General features: G+C 40.4%; 1 protein-coding gene across 1 annotated transcript in view; it reads right to left on the reverse strand.

Annotated features, from left to right (window-relative positions):
* Nucleotides 1–19,151, reverse strand: part of MYH8 (myosin heavy chain 8) — a 35,438-nt gene extending 16,287 nt beyond the window's left edge. The window contains exons 1-20 of the mRNA XM_060204427.1: nucleotides 19,108–19,151; nucleotides 17,519–17,759; nucleotides 16,401–16,544; nucleotides 16,158–16,314; nucleotides 15,196–15,223; nucleotides 14,987–15,095; nucleotides 14,803–14,895; nucleotides 14,607–14,670; nucleotides 13,818–13,916; nucleotides 13,615–13,718; nucleotides 12,923–13,061; nucleotides 10,867–10,985; nucleotides 10,640–10,789; nucleotides 8,090–8,260; nucleotides 5,815–6,124; nucleotides 5,609–5,676; nucleotides 3,444–3,531; nucleotides 3,238–3,355; nucleotides 2,531–2,654; nucleotides 2,291–2,427 (exon numbers count right to left, since the gene is read on the reverse strand). Coding sequence (XP_060060410.1) covers nucleotides 2,291–2,427; nucleotides 2,531–2,654; nucleotides 3,238–3,355; nucleotides 3,444–3,531; nucleotides 5,609–5,676; nucleotides 5,815–6,124; nucleotides 8,090–8,260; nucleotides 10,640–10,789; nucleotides 10,867–10,985; nucleotides 12,923–13,061; nucleotides 13,615–13,718; nucleotides 13,818–13,916; nucleotides 14,607–14,670; nucleotides 14,803–14,895; nucleotides 14,987–15,095; nucleotides 15,196–15,223; nucleotides 16,158–16,314; nucleotides 16,401–16,544; nucleotides 17,519–17,728 — 2,432 coding nt within the window. The 5' untranslated portion in view covers nucleotides 17,729–17,759; nucleotides 19,108–19,151. The remainder of the gene's footprint in view (nucleotides 1–2,290; nucleotides 2,428–2,530; nucleotides 2,655–3,237; nucleotides 3,356–3,443; nucleotides 3,532–5,608; nucleotides 5,677–5,814; nucleotides 6,125–8,089; nucleotides 8,261–10,639; nucleotides 10,790–10,866; nucleotides 10,986–12,922; nucleotides 13,062–13,614; nucleotides 13,719–13,817; nucleotides 13,917–14,606; nucleotides 14,671–14,802; nucleotides 14,896–14,986; nucleotides 15,096–15,195; nucleotides 15,224–16,157; nucleotides 16,315–16,400; nucleotides 16,545–17,518; nucleotides 17,760–19,107) is intronic.
* Between the last annotated feature and the right edge of the window lie 205 nt (nucleotides 19,152–19,356).

Raw genomic sequence — 19,356 nt, forward strand, 5'->3', positions numbered from 1 at the left:
TTGTTGAGAACCACAGAAGAGTTAGCCTAACTTTAACTTCAAATTTTGTTTTCCTTAAATATAGGTATCCCCTCTTATTAGGAAGGTTATATTATACCACTTCACTTTGATGTAAAAGGCCTACATTTGTACCTGCTTGCTCAAACCGAAAGAAATTTAGAGACTTTTTTTTTTTTTGCAGCAAAAGTTCAAAAAGAGCATTAACATTTGCTTTACAGCAATCTTTTCAGAGATAGCTCTCTTCCCACGCAGTGAGTATCATAAACTCCTACCCTGGGGGCTAGTTTTTTGAACATTTCTATAATTATAACTTAAAAATTATTTATGGGTGGGGGTAAATAGCACAATGGTTCTGCAAACAGAGTCTCATGCCTGAGGCTCCAAAGGCCCAGGTTCGAAACCCCCCACCACCATAAGCCAGAGCTGAGCAGTGCTCTGGTAAAAAAAAAAAAAAAAAAAATTCTTAGAGACAGAGAAATTGAGAGAGAAGGGGTAGGTAGGAAGGGAAAGAGACAGAGAGACATCTGCAGCACTGTTTCACTGCTTCTGAAGTTTCCCCTACAGGTGGTGACTGGGGACTTGAACCCTAGTTCTTGCGCATTGGTAATATGGGGGCTCAACTAGGTATACCACTGCCTGATCTACTTCACCTCCGGGAACGATTTTATACAGTTATTTATCATAGCATTCTTAGTTTTACCAGATGTGAAGTATTATTTATTTATTCATTTATGTATTTATTTTTGCCTCCAGGATTATCTACGGGGCTTGGTGTTGGCACTACAAATCCACTGCTCCTGGCAGCCATTTTTTTCCATTTTGTTGGATAGAAAAGAGAGAAATTGAGAGAGGAAGGAGGGATAGAGAAGAAGAGAGACAGAGATACCTGCAGACCTGCTTCACTGCTTGTGAAATTTACCTCATGCAGGTGGGGAACCAGACCTGGAACTTGGATTCTTTTGAGGGTCCTTGTGCTTTGCACTATGAGTGCTTAACTAGATGCAGCACAAATATTAAGTAGTAGTATAGGTTCATGTCTTATTTAGTACATTTATGTGGGTTAATTCTTTGAATATGAAAATGCTTAAAATTATTTTCCATGTAAAGGTTTTGTGGGACGACTGTACTTTCAAATAGAGTGGGGTGAAATAGGTAGTCATTAAAGACATTCTTTCTAAAAACAATAGCGATACTAACAGTGTTTGACTACCTTGTATTAATGGATTTGGTCTTGTCAGGCTTTAAGACATGGAAATCCTGCTTCTGAGGTAAAGTTTGTAAGAACCTCAGAAGGCAGATTCCATGGCACAAACCATAACATAAACACATGGAAAAAAACTTCGGAACACTTAGGAAGTAGGCCTAAATTAGTACAAAAAGTGTGTGAAATATAGGTAAGGTCAGGGATTTGGTAATGTTGAGAAGATCAGGCTGTCTAAGGTTTCTTACATAAAGGGGAAATGAAAGTTTTGAATGGTAATTAGGTTAAGTTTGGGCATGGGGAGAAGGCATGAGTAAACATAAAAATAGATAGGGGGCCGAGTGGTAGCGCAGTGGGTTAAGCACACATGGCACAAAGCATATGGACCGGAGTAAGGATCCTGGTTCGAGCCCCTGGCTCCCCACCTGCAGGGAGGTTGCATCACAGGCAGTGAAGCAGGTCTGCAGGTGTCTTATCTTTCTCTCCCAATCTTTGTCTTCCCCTCCTCTCTCCATTTCTCTCTGTCCTATCCAACAAGGACAGCAATAACAACAGTAAATGCAACAATAAAACAAGGGCAACAAAAGGGAAAAAGAAAATGGCCTCCAGGAGTAGTGGATTTGTGGTGCAGGCACCGAGCCCCAATAATAACCCTGGAGGACAAAAAAAAAAAAGAAAGAAAAATAGAAGATAAACAAATTGTTTACCGTGGCTAGAAAAGGCAGTGTAGTTGGAGCTGCTGGAGGAAACGGAAATAAAGAAACCCTTAACAGCCACAATAGGCAGCTTGGATTGACAAATGAGACTGTAAGTGACCACAGAATTGAGATACAGCGTGATGAAAAGCGAGCTTACTGCAAATTATTCCAGCTAAATGTAGGATGGGTGGAAAGGAGAAACTGGAGGGAAGGGAGAAGTTTTGGAGAGAATACGAGTGTGAAGGGTTAAGCAAAGACTGATGTGATTTAAGGAGTGAGTTCTAGAACTGCGGAAGGAGTGCATGCCAACAACTAAATGAGAGTTAATGAGGAAGGTTGTCCGATAGTCTTTAGGGGACTTCATCATTCTGATACTCTGGATGGTTTTTACCTTCTTTGTAACATCTTCTGATATTCTACTCTCATTAGGAATCCCCTACAGACAGCTTGAGTTCTTGTTATAATCTGGGCCAATTTTTCATCTCTCATTTCTTCCAGAAGACCCAGAAGGCCAGCTTTGAAGAAAACCTGGAGAAAGAGAGAGTCCACAAATCATCCCCGTCCTTTGAAAGAAATGGCAGAAGGTACTTGGATGAAGGTATTTGGGTGAGTGCCTGAGTAACAGCTATACCTTGGTGTGTCCGAATTTATACTGGGTGTGATCTATATCAATCGACCCTAAAAGTTTCTCCGAAGCCTTCTTGCTGTCAATGAACTGTCCCTCTGGGATAGCACTTGCATTTAAAACTTTGTATCTGTTTAACAAAACAAAGGAAGACTGATTAGGAAGGTATGACCACATATGAAAACCAAATGACATGGAAAAGATGCAATGATATGGCGGAAACACTGAAATAATCAGAAATTCAGCTATTCGTAAAGCTCAGAGAGTAAAGCAGTGTGATTACTCTGTAGTCTAATGCTTATCTCCTTGATATATTTTTTAAGTTTTTTATTATCTTTATTTATTTACTGGATAGAGACAGCCAGAAATTGAGAGGATGGTGGGTGACAGAGAGGGAGAGAGACAGAGAGACACCTACAGCACCGCTTCACCACTTGTGAAGCTTTTCCCCTGCAGGTGGGGAGACCGGGGTCTTGAACCTGAGTCCTTAGACACTATAATGTGAGCACTTAACCAGTTGCACCACCACCTGGCCCCTTTCCTTGCTATTGTAAAGAAATGCCCCTACTTCTGTTATCTATCAGAAGATGTACTACTTGCCTTCTTAATTTTAGAATATGTACTAAGCAGGATACAGGAAATATAATGAACAGAGAACGGCAGTCAACACAGTCAGCCATGGCACTCAGTAAAGACAACAAAGAGACACTGACCTTTGCTTAAAATCCCCATATAAGATTCTGCTCGGGAAGCCTTTCCTGCAGATGCGGATGCCTTCCAGTACACCATTACACCTCAGTTGGTGCAGGACCAGTTCGTGCTCCATGGCCCCTGTAGATATATAACACAATATTTGTTACTGGACCTCGAGTTTTCAAGCGTGTGCTTATGTGGTTATCCCCTTGCTCTTATAGCTTACCAGGAGTTTTGGTTTCATTGGGAATGATGCACCGTACGAAGTGGGGGTGTGTGCTCCTCAGATTGGTCATCAGCTTATTTAAGTTTTCCTAGAAAACCAGGTAGAAGGAGCTTGATGATAAACGTTCATTTCAGATTGCTGTATGTGATCATTTGCGTCACTGTTGTCACTATCAAGACTGAATGCAGGCACTATAATGTGCCAGCCTAGGACACTTCAATTGTTGTGCATTTTAGTGATTGTTTAAAAATTTATTTTCCCTTTTGTTGCCCTTGTTTTTTTATTGTTGCAGTTATTATTGTTGTCGTTGTTGTTGGATAGGACAGAGAGAAATGGAGAGAGGAGGGGAAGACAGAGAGAGGGAGAGAAAGGCAGACACCTGCAGACCTGCTTCACCACCTGTGAAGCGACTCCCCTGCAGCTGGGGAGCCAGGGCTCGAACCAGGATCCTTATACTGGTCCTTGTGCTTCACTCCATATGCGCTTAAGCTGCTGCACTACTGCCTGACTCTGTTGTGCATTTTAAAGGTTTTAAGAGTTTGCCAAGTAACCAAGAGATCAGAGTGCTAGGAATAAATGGGGTTCTCCAGGATATTAATTATAATACATAGGATCTATCCAACAGTTAAACTACAAAATGTAGTAGCCTTGATCCATAGTAAGTGTACTCTATGAAGACCAGAAGACAAAAGACTATATATAGCCTTCTTCTTCCACTAGTGAGTTGCTTGACTTCATAAAATCTTTCTTTTTTTATTACCTTTAATTATTGGATAGAGACAACCAGAAATTGAGAGTAAGGGGGAGACAGAGAGGGAGAGAGAAAGAGAGACACCTGCAGCCCGGTTTCAAGACTCACAGAGCTTTCCCTCTGCAGGTGGGGACTGAGGACTTGAACCCAGGTCTTTGCGCGCTGTGATGTGTGTGCTCAACCAGGTACACTTCATAAAATCCCTTGTCTTTCTGGACCTCATCTGGAAATTGCTGAGATTATCTCTAAGCTCTATTTCATTCTCTCAGTGCTTTGGTAACCTAGATTAGTAATCACCCTAACTTTTACAGTTCTTTTGTCAATTTTCCTATTCCCTAGGACCTATTATCTTTATTATTATTATCATTTAAAAATTCTAAAAATGATGAGTCTACAACCTCTCTGGGTGAATCTTAGGTACCTGGGAATGATCCATGTTTAAAATATATTCCAGAAATAAAGTAATTAGTTAGGACAAATGATGTTTTTACTTCACCTAGAAAACTCAATTTTTTAAAATGTTTCTCAGTAATTCTTATGCATTGCATTTCAGAAGGCAGATTCCTGCCCCCACATAACTCAGTTAACCACTTAGAAACTTAAGATAAAATGTTAGCTTCTAGTGAGACATGTATAACTATAAGATGATGAAGAGTCAGTCTATTTGGTGAGGTAATGAAAACTGGTAGACAGAAAGGAATATTAGGGCAGTTTTTCAGTTCAGGTCATAGGTTATAGTCACATGCGTATTTTATTTTAAAATGAATAGGACATAGTCATGCAACTACTGACAGAATAATCAATTTTCTAGATGTTTCTTATAGACTAGCCAGTATTTAAGCTGCCTGAGAAAATTATAATTTTTGTAGTAAATTATTATTGTCTTTGTAGCCTTGAGATGTTTTCTAACTTAATCGCCTACGGCACTAGGTTTTATATGATTTTCTACTCTTATGAAAATGAAATTTACCTCAAAGAACAAAAATGTAATTTTGTAGAAGGATATTCTAAAGAGTATCTCTTAGGCTCATTGTGAAAGAGTCATTCTGGAAATTTCTCAAAATGCAACATTGGTAGAACAAAGATATGGTCATCCTCTCAGGCACAGCTTTAGGATGCAGCCATCTCTCTCTCTCTCTCTCTCTCTCTCTCTCTCTCTCTCTCTCTCAATCTTATTATATTTAAGAGAGCTTTGAAAGACACTTTGATATTCCTGAATACATTAGATGATTATAATGAAGTAAAGTATTTAAGACTATGGAACAGGTCTATTGCTTTAGCTGTACTCTGAGGAGTGACTATGTAAAGTGATTGCCATTAACATTCCATTTCCTGCTAGTTTATTCTAAATCCCATACTAATGATAACTCATTGCAACACATTAGACCTTTTTGTCTTAAAATTTGTACATTACCCTGAAAAGGGCTGACACAGTTTGGAAAGAAGAGCCTTTCTTTTTAGCACCTTTCTTTGCACCGCCATCTGAAGTAAAAAAAGAAAAAAAAAAAAAAAGAAAGAAAGAAAGAAGAGAAAACCATCAGTTAGAGTCCCAGGGACTGCATGTGCTATGTGAACATTCAGTGGGAACTGGAATAATTCAGGTTAAAGACATAGAAGTACCTGCGTCAGCACTAGCATATGTGGAAAAGAGACTTGCAAGAGTCTTCATTGCAGACTTCTGGTAGAGCCCCACCACAGTATCATTCAGGGGGTCCTTGTTCTTGTCCAGCCAGCCAGCAATGTTGTAGTCCACGGTGCCAGCGTAATGAATCAGTGAGAAGTGGGCCTCAGCCTTGCCTTTGGCCAGCTTGGGCTTCTGAAAGTTGTTGGATTTTCCCAGGTGCTGATCATAGAGTTTATTCTTGAAGGAGGTATCTGTGGCCTTAGGGAACATGCACTCCTCCTCCAGGATGGAGAAGATGCCCAGTGGCTGAAATCAGAAAAATATGCATGGGTGTTAGTATATTTTCTCTCAAAATGTATAGATACGGTGCCTGTCATTTGAGAGAGTTAGGAACACTCTCAATTAAAATATATTTATATTAAATAAAAACTAGTGTCAGAACTCAGGAAATTCCTATAGTACCACTAGTATAATTTTCTACTATTCTTTCACAATGTCTTTACATTGCATTATTTTCTTATTTTCCTTGTAGAGCTGAGACCTCACACATACCTGAATTCACCATTCCCAGGGCAACTTTTTCATTCAAGAGAGAGAGAGAGAGAGAGAGAGAGAGAGAGAGAGAGAGAGAGAGAGGAATAGGAGAGCGAAGTACAGAGCTTCCCTGGTGGTGCAACACTATTGTGTGGTGGTGTTTCTTGAGCCTACACCATGTTTACAGCAAGACAGAAACTCTTCCAGGTGAATCTATTTCTTGGTCCCGATAGCATCATTTGCAATTAAAAGTACAGCTAGGGGAGTCAGGCTGTAGCACAGCGGGTTAAGCGCAGGTGGCGCAAAGTGCAAGAACCAGCCTAAGGATCCTGGTTCAAGCCCCAGCTCCCCACCTGCAGGGGAGTCGCTTCACAAGCGGTGAAGCAGGTCTGCAGGTGTCTATCTTTCTCTCCCCTTCTCTGTCTTCCCTTCCTCTCTCCATTTCTCTCTGTCCTATCCAACAACAACGACATCATTCATAACTACAACAATAAAATAACAAGAGCAATAAAAGGGAATAAATAATAAATAAATATTTTTTAAAAAGTACAGCTAAATGCAAACTCCAAATATTAGCTTTGTGTTGATTTATTAAAATGTTCTCTATCACACTTTTTTCAGATTATATGAATTAAAATGGTTGTCAAAGTTATATTTTGCATGTATGGGACATACTGACTTTGAATGATGTCTACTTTGTATGAATACTCAAACAGTATAGATCAAACTTTATTTAAAACAATTTGTGCATTTAATCTTCTCAAAGATAGATTATAGAGAAGCATAAACAATCTGGATTCATGATTTTTCAACAGATTTTGCTCTGTTACATGTGCATTGATTTTTATTTAGAAAAATGGATTTTTTTTCATTGCTAACATCATGGGTCATAATGGAGATAGATTTAGAACTAGTGAAGCAAGTTCACTCAATTGGGTTTTCAGTACTGCTTTAAAGTTGGATTTCAGTCCATGTTAGAATAAACTGATTAGGGAGAAATGAAAGAAAAATGCTCTCGGATCCTTTTTGCATGGTATTGGAAATGAGAATGTCCTATTTATTTATTTACCAGAACATTGTTGAGCTCTGGGTTATGGTGATGCTGAGTAGTGAACCTGGGACCTCAGAGATTCAGACATGACAGTCTTTTGCCTATCCACTATGGTATCTCGCTGAACCAAATGTATATTTTTTTCCATTTTATTGGACAAGACAGAAATTGAGAGAAGAGGGGGAAATAGGGAGAGAAAGATACCTGTGGGCCTGCTTCACTGCTTGTGAAGCTACCTCCCTGCAGGTGAGATGTGGGGGCTTGAACTGGGATCCTTGCGCTTTATACTATGTGCACTTAACCCACTGTGCCGCCACCCACACCTCCAGATATTTTTAAATAGAAATTGTCTATTTTTTCTGATATCAATCTATTTAAGATTATAGCAGTACTTTTTAGAGTTGTTTAAGACCCTTAGAGAATTTTCTTATAGTCTAGCCTTTCCCTATTTTAAAAAAAAATGTATCTATTTGTTTAGGATAAAGACAGAAAGAAACTGACAGTGGAGGTGGATACAGGGAGAAAGAGAAACACCGGCACCACTGCTTTGCTACTCCTCAGGCAACCCCCGTGCAGGTGGGGAGTGGGGGCTTGAACCCAGTACCTGGCAATGTGCACGTGTGCTTTTAACCAAGTGAGCCACCACCTGGACCCTAGTCTCCCATTTCTTTAAAAGTCAAACAGACCTTCTCAATGAGCTCGATGCAGGCAGCCAGGTCCATCCCGAAGTCGATGAAGGTCCACTCGATGCCTTCCTTCTTGTACTCCTCCTGCTCCAGCACAAACATGTGGTGGTTGAAGAACTGTTGCAGCTTCTCATTGGTGAAGTTGATGCACAGCTGCTCCAGGCTGTTGAACTACACAAAACACAATATCCAGCACGATGCTATGTTTTCTTTTTATGGAGAGGGTTCATGTTCGCAGTGCAGTCATTGACACATGAGTAAAATTTCATTATGTACCCAGACCTCAAAGTTCTCTTCTGCCCCTTTCTCCCCCACTTCCTGACAGTCCTTTTGTAGTAGTAGAATTTATTATTGAAAAATGCTGTAATAGGGACCAGGTGGTAGTGTACCTGTTTAAGCACACACATCACAGTGAGCAAGGACCCAGGTTCAAGCCTCTGGTCCCCACCTGCAGGGGAAAAGCTTCACGAGTGGTGAAGCAGAGCTGCAGGTGTCTCTCTGTCTTTCTTCCTTTCTAGTTGCCCTCCCCCTCTCAATTTCTCTCTGTCTCCAATAATAAAGTTTAAAAAGGAGTGATATTTGAATAAACTGTCATTAAAAAACATAGTGTAACAAAATGTGCATTGTTACTCCTACTCCTCAACTGTACCAGGGAATAATGATCATTTTTAATATGAACTTTCATTCTGAATTTTGTTCATTATCTAGTGGCATGGGTATCAATTACATAGCAAGAGCTCTGGTAAAATATATCTTCTCTCACCTCTAAGATTTCATGAGCAGTAGTATGCACTAAAAATACAAGCACAACCTTAGGAAGTATGGTCTAGGATAAAAGTAATGTATTGAAAAACTTCCCTTCTTTTACCACTCCCATACCCCAAATCAAGGAACAGTTTCCATTTTCACTGTTGGCTGTCACATTATTCAGGAAGGTTTAAACACACCCATCCAAAAAGATTAGTGTATACTTCTGTTCATAGCAGCACAATTTGTAATAGCCCAAACCTGGAAGCAACCCGGGTGCCCAACAACAGATGAGTGGTGAGCAAATATATATACAATGGAATACTACTCAGCCAATAAGAATCATGAACTCACCTTCTCCAACCCATCTTGGATGGAGTTTGAAGGAATCACATTGAGATAAGCCAGAAAGAGAAAGACGAGTACGGGATGATTTCACTCACAGAGAGAAGTTGAAAAATAAATCACAAAGCAGAACTTGATCTGCGTTTGGTGTATTGCACCAAAGTAAAGGACTCTGGGATAGGGGTGGAGGTGGGGGTGGGTTCAGGTCCTCGAACATGAAGTCAGAGGACATAGAGGGGGTTGAATTGTTATGTAGAAAACTGAGAAATGTTACACATGTACAAACTACTGTATTTTACTGTTGATTGTAAACCATTAACCCCCCCCCCCAAGAATGGAAAGAAAAAAAGGAAAGTTTATTATCATGACCTTTCACTGATATACAAAGTAAAATTAATAAACTACTTTCCCTCCAATTTAAATCAAACATTTGCAAAGGCCCCTGGTCAGACCTGTGAAATTAGACACCTGATGTGTTACTGCAAAGAGTAATCATTTATATCCTCACTTTAAAGATAATGAAACTGATGCCCTGGAGGGAAAATGATATATGTTAGATGAACTTGGAAGAGGAGAGACTATGAACTCTGAATGGACTTATAACTCTTTTCTCCTCCATGGGATATGCCTTGTATATGAGTCAGCTGCTGCAGGTCTAGATTGCTATGCTGGCTTTGCCTCCTCTGATTTTCTGCATTATCTCTAGCAAGATTTTTCTGCACCTTAGTTTCTCCACATGTAAGGAGCAGGAATGCTAATGATTCTTCCACCAGTTGTCCTGCAGATTAAATGAAGTCAGATTTTGAAATGATTCTAGTGCCAGAACTACTCTGACCTCAATAAGTATTTGTTAGTCTTACTCTCCATTACCACGTTAGAAATGTCAGAGATGGCTTTTTAAAAAATATTTTATTATTATTATTATTATTGGGAAGGGTTAATGCTTGACAGTGCCACTGTTGACACATGGGTAGAATTTCTAAAGTTCTCTGGAGAACACTTTCACCCATAGTTTAGATCCTTCTAGGTTATCAGGGTACCTCTTTTTTGAGGTGTAGTATGGGAGAAAGCAGTGTGGATATTCAACATGTAAATGAGTAATGATAATATTTAACACACTAAACCCAAACTGCTTCCCTCCCATTTAAAAAAAGTATTTATTTTTTATGTATTTATCTATTTACTATTACATTGAGACAGAGAAATTGAGAGGGGAGGGGGAGATAGATAGATATAGATAGAGATAGATAGATAGATAGATAGATAGATAGATAGATAGATAGATAAAGAGAGAGAAGATACCTGCAGCTCTACTTCACCACTCATGAAGCTTTCCTCTTGCTGGAGGGGACCAGAGACTTGAACCCAGGTCCTTGCACACTGTAGTGTGTGGACTTAACCAGGTGCGCCACCACCTGGAGCCTCCTCCCATTTTTTGTTCCTATGAAGATAACTCACATCAAAGATCTCAAAGCCAGCGATGTCCAGCACCCCGATAAAGTACTGCCTGGGCTGATTGGTGTCCAGCTGCTGGTTGATACGGGTCACCATCCACAGGAACATCTTCTCATAGACGGCTTTGGCCAGAGCTCCCACTGCGTTGTACACCTTGATACAAAAAGTAATGTTTGTTGGCATTCATAAAGACCTGGAAGGGGTATGATTCTTTGAAGCTGTGCCCTTACCTGCTGCACTGTCTGGCCTTTGGTGACGTACTCATTGCCGACCTTGACCCTGGGGTAACAGAGGGCTTTGAGCAGGTCAGCAGAGTTCAGACACTGGAGATAGGCTGCCTTGTCAGCAACTACAGAGACAGTACAAATCAAGAAATACTTAGTGGCTAATAGCCTAATGGTTCCATTTTCTTCAAACACTTTTTCTTATTTTAATTTTGATTATTTTTCCTTTTTTTTTTTTTTTCCTCCAGGGTTATTGCTGGGGCTTGGTACTGGGACTATGAATCCACTGCTCCTGGTGGCCATTTTTTCCATTTTATTGGATAGGACAGAGAAAAATTGAGAGAAGAGGGGGAGGTAGAGAGGGTGAAAGAGAAAGAGAGACACCTGCAGACCTGCTTTACTATTTGTGCAGGTGAGCAGCGGGGGAGGGGGAGTTTCAAGTCGGGAACCTTGCATGGGTCCTTGTTCTTAGTACTATGTGTGCTTAACCAGGTGTGCCATCACCTGGCCCCCATTTTCTTAATTTTTTTAAATGAAAAACTTTAAATAATTCTATTGAAGATCAGATAAGACTGTCCATTAAAGTATTTACTTTCAAGGGAGTCAGGCAGTAGCGCAGCGGGTTAAGTGCACGTGGCATAAAGAGCGAGGGCCGGCTTAAGGGTCCCAGTTCGAGCCCCTGGCTCCCCACCTGCAGGGGAGCCCCTCCACAGGCGGTGTCTGTCTTTCTCTCCCCCTCTCTGTCTTCCCCTCCTCTCTCCATTTCTCCCTGCCCTATCTAATAACAACATCAATAACAACTACTACAACAACAATGAAAAAAAAAACAAGGGCAACAAAAAGGGAAAATAAATAAATAAATAATAAAAAAGAAAAAAAAAGAATTTCAAGTATTTACTTGCTAATAAGTGATTCGTCAGTCATACTGGCCTTGGTGGTATATTGCAAGGATGTCAACAGACTGGGGGTATTCAGAAAAGACTTCTAGTAGCAGATAGCTTTAACTTCTGTGGTGAGTTTTATTTGGCCTGTGGTCTTTCCATGCACGTAGTATATGATTTTTCCTTCTCAGTTACTTTTTTTTGTTTGTTTTGTTTTTTTGCCTCCAGAGTTATCGCTGGGGCTTGGTGCCTGCACTATAAATCCACTGCTCCCGGAGGCCATTTCCCCCCCCCCATTTTTTTATGGAGTAGGACAGAGAGAAATTGAGAAGGGGAGGGGGAGTTGAGAGGGAGAGAGATAGAGAGTCACCTGCAGACCTGCTTTACTGCTTGTGAAATGACCCCACTGCAGGTTGGGAGCCAGGGGCTGGAACCGGGATCCGTGTATAGGTCCTTGCACTTTTTTCTATGTGTGTGCTTAACCCAGTGCACTACTGCTCAGCCACCTTTATCAGTTACTTTTAAAATTTTTTATGCCTAGACACTATAGAGGCTTATACATAGGCCACACACCAGCTCTGTGTTTGGGCAGACCCTCTATTGCCGACCACCTAGTTAGTGCTGAAATAGACCAGTGGACCAAGTTATGATTATTTTATTTATTTACTTTTTACTACTACTGTCATTATTATTTTATTTTAGTTTACTTTATTTTATTTTTACCAGATCACTGCTCAGCTCTGGCTTATGGTAGTATGAGGGCTTGAACCTGGGACTTCAAAGCCTCAGGCATGAGATTCTCTACATAACCATGATGCTATCTCCCCTGCCCAAACCAAGTTATATACCTACCCACCATTGCCAAAGTAAACCATGAGCACTGTTAGAATGAACACTGTATAGTGATCTGACCTAGGGTGTGTGTGTGTGTGTGTGTGTGTGTGTGTGTGTGTGTGTGTGTGTTTTAAACGTATCTGTAAGTATTTGCTAAGATTGATCTTCATTTAGTTGGACTGCAAAAAATTTATGGATGTGGAAATGAGAGGAAGGAAAGGGAGCAGGAAAGCGTGCAATGTACTTGCCCTTTAGAAGCTCCTCTATAAAGGAGACATATGTTTAGGATAGTCTTTTCCCCCCTGTTTTATTCTCTAATTCTGACACATACGGGGTTCAGTTGGTACCTTCGGTGCCGTCAGGCTCTGCCTGCTCCTCACGCTGCTTTTGCTTAAACTTCATGTTTCCATAGTGCATCACAGCCCCTGTGAGCTTGTAGATGGAGACTTTCTCTTCAGGAGTAAAGCCCAAGATGTCGATCGCACTCTGCCAGGAAAATGATGGTGCAAAGGTTAGGACTGAAGAGACTGATGTGTTTAGGAATATTTCTACTATATCCTACTAAAACCGTATTTACTATGGCTTACGGTTGCTATAGTTATTCAATACATAGGTATTAGGTTTTTTAAAAAATTTATTATCTTTATTTATTTGATAGAGACAGCCAGAAATCAAGAGGGAGGGGGATGATAGAGAGGGAGAGAGAGAGAGAGAGAGAGAGACCTGCAGTCCTGCTTCAGCACTCCTAAAGCTTTCCCCCTGCAGGTGGGGACCGGGGGCTCAAACCTGGGTCCTTGAATATTGTAATACATACGCTTAACCAGGTGCGTCACCACCTGGCCCCAGGTATTAGTTGTTTTTTTTTTTAGTGTGTGTGTGTGTGTGTGTGTGTGTGTGTGTGTGTGTGTTAAAGAGAGGGAGAGGGAGAGGGAGAGGGAGAGGGAGAGGGAGAGGGAGAGGGAGAGGGAGAGGGAGAGGGAGAGGGAGAGGGAGAGGGAGAGGGAGAGGGAGAGGGAGAGGGAGAGGGAGGCTGACTTACATCTGTGGCCATCAGCTCTTCTTGGTCATCAATGCTGGGAACCGTGATCTCTCCTTGACTGACAAAGGCATAGTCATAAGGGTTGGTGGTGATCAGGAGCATTTCTGGATACAGAGAATTCAGGGCATTCATTTCATTTTATATTAGGAAATAGTAACAAAAGTATGAACACCATTCATCTGCGAATGTAGGTTTCTTCTTACCGATCAGGTCTGGCTTCTTATTGGAAGTGATCTGATAAAAAATATGGTAGCTCCTTTCTGCCTTTAGCTGGAAAGTAACTCTAGACTTTTCTAGAAGATCTGGAAGGAGAGGAAAGTAGATATTAACGCGGACAAATAACAATGCTACTGAAATAGCAAATGCTAAGTTTGGTGAAACTGCATTGATCTTCATTCAGATTTTGGCTTGAGCAGCTTTCTTGGCGCTGCGCATGAAAAGCGCAGTGGTGAGGCACAGGGCTCTAGTGGAGGTTGCAGTGATGTACAGGTACTGTGTATGGATGCGAAACTATGCCCAGGAGAACTTAGGAAGTTATAAACATGGTTAAATCATTAATGATGCAAGGCTCACATCATTTAAGATCAGGAAAAAAAGAAAACAGAGTTGCTCTAGTAAAAGCAGATTTCTCTGGTGGATCTTTGACCTCTGTATTGGAGCTGATCCTTGATATCCCCTTCTTCCTCATATCACCTTAAATTGTTGTGAAGGGCCATCTTTGAAATACTATCAAAGCCCAGGTGAAAAACCAATGAACAGAAATGTATCCTGAACCTAGAAGCAGGTTTGGTTATGGCTTCATAGGCAGACATAAATAGCCCTCCTGTTTGTCCCAGAAGAAATGCTAGAGTTGCATTTGAAAAAGGGGTTCCAGCCTGAGCCACAGAGCCATTGGTTTTGAGACGGAAATAATGTAGATTATAGGTCAGCCTGGCATTTGTTCAGGACAACACTGGCAGTCAGCTTTGCTTTCTACTGTTCCCCTTACTCACATGTTTCAATATCTGCAGAAGCCAGTTTCCCGGTAGTGCCGAAGTGGATTCTAATGAATTTACCCTTGGAAAGTGAAAGATTATTGAGGATTATAAAACTGAATCACACACAAAGAGAACATTGAAATGGCAATTCAGACATTACTGCTCTGATTCTTAAGGGCAAAGCAGACACCTCTGTGACCAAGAGACTTACAAAACGAGAGGAGTTATCATTCCTCACAGTCTTGGCATTGCCAAAGGCTTCCAGTAGAGGGTTGGCACTGATGATTTGATCTTCCAGAGTGCCCTGCAAAGATAAGGACAGTCCATGTCTATGGGGTTCCGGTCTCCATCAGAACCCTGAGAGTTTTGATTCTGACTCAGGCTACAAGCCCCACCTTCATTTTGCCAGCTTCCTCCTTCTTTTTCTCTCCAGTAACTGCAATTGTTGCAAAATACTGAATGACACGTTTGGTATTCACAGTCTTTCCTGCCCCAGATTCTCCACTGTCCAACAGAAACCAGAGAAGTGATTATAACCACAGTTTGCATTGTTGCCATTCAAGACGACGGATGACAAACAAGAAGAAGAAGAAAAATCACGTACGTGATCAGGATGGACTGGTTCTCACGATCTGTGAAAGAAATAAAAGATCACCCATTCAAAAAGCAATGGGAAAAATGACTGTATCAGGTCAGATCAACAACAACCTATATTTTTTAGACATTTTTTAGACATTTGGAAGATGTCACCTCTGATTTGGGCTACACATTTAGGCCCCAAATAGCACTTTACCACTTGGAGTAAGATTTGTGAAATGAAGAGGCAAAGGATTCTTTCTTTCTTTCTTTCTTTCTTTCTTTTTCTTTCTTTCTTTCCTTCTCTCTTTCTTTCTTTCCTTCTCTTTCTTTCTTTCTTCCTTCCTCTCTTTTTTATTTGCTTAAAATCTTTTAAAGGTGTAATTTTAAAGTGCCCTTTAAAGGAGGAGTATCACAGAGATTGGGCACGGGCCCACTCAATAGAGCACAAGCGTCACCATGTATGAGGACCCAGTTGCAGCCCCTGGCCACCACATGTGAGCACGATATGATGAGAACTTGTCAACAACTGTATTGTAACCATTATCTCCCAATAAAAGAATTTGAAAAGGAGGAAAAAAAAAAAAGAATTCACAAAACTTTTCAGCAATGGTCTGGTATATTTTTCCCTGACTACTCTGGCTATTAAAAAAATATATTTTTAACTTCTATTCAAGCCAAATAATAAAGTAAAAAATATGAAGAAGAACAACAGGTGTGTTTACAGGGGGTCGACTAGTTGTGTCAACTAGGCTTTCAGCTTCTAGTTGCGTTAGCTTGGGCAAGTCGATGGATTCAGTAAAGTTCACTTTTAACAATCTGTAAAATGATGATTGCTGAGAAGAATATATGACCATCCCAAGTCTGAATGTTCTTCGGAGACAATGATACCCTGTGTGCTTTTACTCTATCATTATAATCAAAGCCTATAGTCTGCCTGCTTATTAAAGATTCTGTTTCCACATTTCTATAAGTGAATATGTCACTCACCAGTCAGCATGAACTGATAGGCGTTGTCAGAGATGGAGAAGATGTGGGGCGGGGCCTCCTGGCGCTTTTTCCCTCTGTAGGCGCCCACCACCTCGGGGTTATACACCGGCAGCCACTTGTAGGGGTTGACGGTGACGCAGAAGAGGCCCGAGTAAGTCTGAGAAAAATCAGAAAAATGCAACATGCGGAGCTTGTATTTACTCAGAGTTAAAATGGCGAAAGGGATATTGAAGGGACACTCACGTAGATCATCCAGGCTGCGTAACGCTCTTTGAGGTTGTACAGCACTCCGGGCTCATGCAGATGGGTCATCATGGCCATGTCCTCGATCTTGTCATATTTGGGAGGGTTCATGGGGAAGATTTGGTCTTCCCTGACAGTTAAAGTCTGACAAGTAAAATAAATGACTGTGTTATGGTTGGTGGCAGGATTTGCTTATCTATTCTGTTTATAAAATGACACTAGTGGACAATTTCGATTAGATTATCTAATGTCCTTTAAGATATGAAAATATATTCATTTCAGAGATTGATGAAAATAAACCCATTGTTTTTTTGTTTGTTTTTTGCCTCCACGGTTATTACTGGGGCTTTTTGTGCCAGCATTACAAATCCATTGCTCCTGTGACTAATTTTTTAGATTTTTTTTTTTTTTTGGAAAGGACAGAGAAAAATTGAAAGGGGAGGGGAAGATAGAGAGGGAGAGAGTCAGAGAGACACCAGCAGACCTGCTTCACCACTTGTGTAGAGACCCCCCCCCCGCCCCCGCAGATGAGGAATCGGAACCCCGGAACCTGGGCTTGAGCTGGGGTTCTTGTGCGGGTCCTTGTGCTTCACACTGTATGTTTTGTGCTACCACCCGGCCCCTGAAGACCTGTTTTCTATAATCATCTAGGATACTTACAAAACATTTCCTTCCCACATTCTCATATCTCAGGTTTATCAGTTTATGCCCTTTACTTATATAATGAAAATTTTATATCCGTATCACGCACACAAGAAGCTGCAGTTTGAGGGGAAGTAACAAGGATACTAATACATGATTCGACCAGGTTAATAACAATAATTAATTCTGATAGGAGAGGCTACTTTTTATTTTTCCAAGTCTGAAGATTTAGATAAGGAAGTAGGTAACTTAGGATATATGTGAAAGGCTGACACTAGTGGGTTAAAACTGTGGCACAACTGGGAAGGGGGAGAAATCAGGTCATGTTTCCCTTTCACATCTGATGTCCATAAACGGACTAGAAGGAAATTTGTATTGGTAACTGGCTAAGATATTCCGGGCAAGTAGAGTTCAATGCAAATTGGGGGATAGAAAAAAAAAAAAGGGAGTCTTTTTCTCCTTTTGTTTTTACTTACTGCTCCACCTTCTGTTTTTACAGTTACTTTTCCACCCTCCCTGCTTTGTATGATGCTCTTCACATAGGATTCCTTGGGTTCCGTGACAAACACTGATGTTTTAGCATCGAAGGGCTTGTTTTGGGCTTCAATTCTCTCTTTTTCTGATTTTCGAAGGTAGGGAGCGGCTTCGCCAAAAATAGCCATCTCAGCGTCCGAACTCGAACTCATGGCTGCTGTTTATTTAGCAGAGAATTCTGCCCTGGGGGAAGATGAGGGAGAGGGAGAAATAGAAACCGGAAACATTACATGTGAACCATGTAATGAAATGAAAGAACTTGAAATGAAAGAAATGTTATACTATTCTTCCAAGAGTTATTTACCAGTGTTCTAGCACAGTCTAAAGAACCGGTTTGGAATAAGAGATTTCCTTTTTATGATTTTGCAGTTGAATGAGTATGGAATTCTCAGAAGCTTTACTTTCTAAACTCTAGCAATCTCTATAGCTAAAACTCTTGCTGAGTTCTTTTATAGCAGATGTCATTTTTTAAGCCTCACTTTCCCTTCATCATCTTTGCATCTGCTATATGTTTGGATTGTCAGTTAGGAAGGAAACTGTGCAAATGAAGTCTGATTTTTCAAGGCTATCAAAAGAAACTTTTTAAATATAAGACTATTAAGTGAAGTGTTCTTTTGTTGCTCTGTGGTAGTATCTTTCTTCAATGGACCATTAAAATAATTGCATACTAATTCTCTTACTACTTTTTTGTTTTGTTTTGTTTTGCTCATTTGTGTTGTGACTTGTCTTGTTACCAAGAGCTTTAACGTTGTCTTAACTCCAGACTCTCTTCTGATACTACTTTTGGTGGTTGAGCTCTGTCAGTGAACAGACTTAACCACAGAAAAATAAGACTTTCAGTCTGAAGCAGTTTCTTCTCTTCTTTTCTCTTTAATTCTACAGGTGTCTTTTCTCTTCATCCAGGAAAAAGCAGACAGAACAGTAAGAGTTCAAAGCATGCATTTAAGTCATTGTCTTCTAATTAACCAATACACCTCTGCAGTGTTGGCATGTGAGATTGGTGATTGTTCCCCCCTCCCATTTATGTAATAAGTTACTTTGTAAAGGGCCAGAATTTCTTCTGAATTAAGTATGATATTTAATGTTCTGCAAGTCTGATACTTATGACCTCTTAAATAGTTATAAACTTAAAAGGAAACAACAGGTTTTACTAAAATGTTTACTTGTGCTTACATTTTAGATAAGAATTTTTCTGAGTTAAAAAACTACTGTAAAAATGTTTAAGTATTTAAAGCTTGGCAGTAGAGGAACTTGGCATGGAACAGTCTATTGCCCCTGGACAGTTCCAAATGGCAAAACTCATTCTTTCTCAAATGCTTCTTTGATCCTAGAACTCAAATACCTTTGAAAAAAAAAAAAAAGACACACTGAAACAGTGATTTCCCAATATTTAGAAGTCATATGGAAGTACCAGCTACTCAGTTAATGAGAAACAGACAAATATGGAAATGAGGTACCATGAAGAGTTGTTCCCAGCTTCATTAGACTAAATCTTCATTAATTAATACATGAAGAAAGCCAGTAATCTTACCTCTAGTATCCCAGATGAAAGTGTAGCTTCAGATGCCTCTAACACTGTAAAACAACAGGTTTCTTATTAGCGAAATTCTGCAAAGCATAGCTAGTTAGAGAACTACACGTTCTCTGTCTGAAGCTTAGCTCGCTGAGAACAAAAGTCAAAGTTGGGAGGAACACTCTCATGTTCACAGATGGTCTATAGAATTGTATCTTTCTGCCTCCAGGGTCCTTCATGTCCCAAGATCCTTCTCACTTACCTCAG

This window comes from Erinaceus europaeus, chromosome 12 (genome assembly GCF_950295315.1).
Source record: "Erinaceus europaeus chromosome 12, mEriEur2.1, whole genome shotgun sequence".
Classification (NCBI taxonomy): domain Eukaryota; kingdom Metazoa; phylum Chordata; class Mammalia; order Eulipotyphla; family Erinaceidae; genus Erinaceus; species Erinaceus europaeus.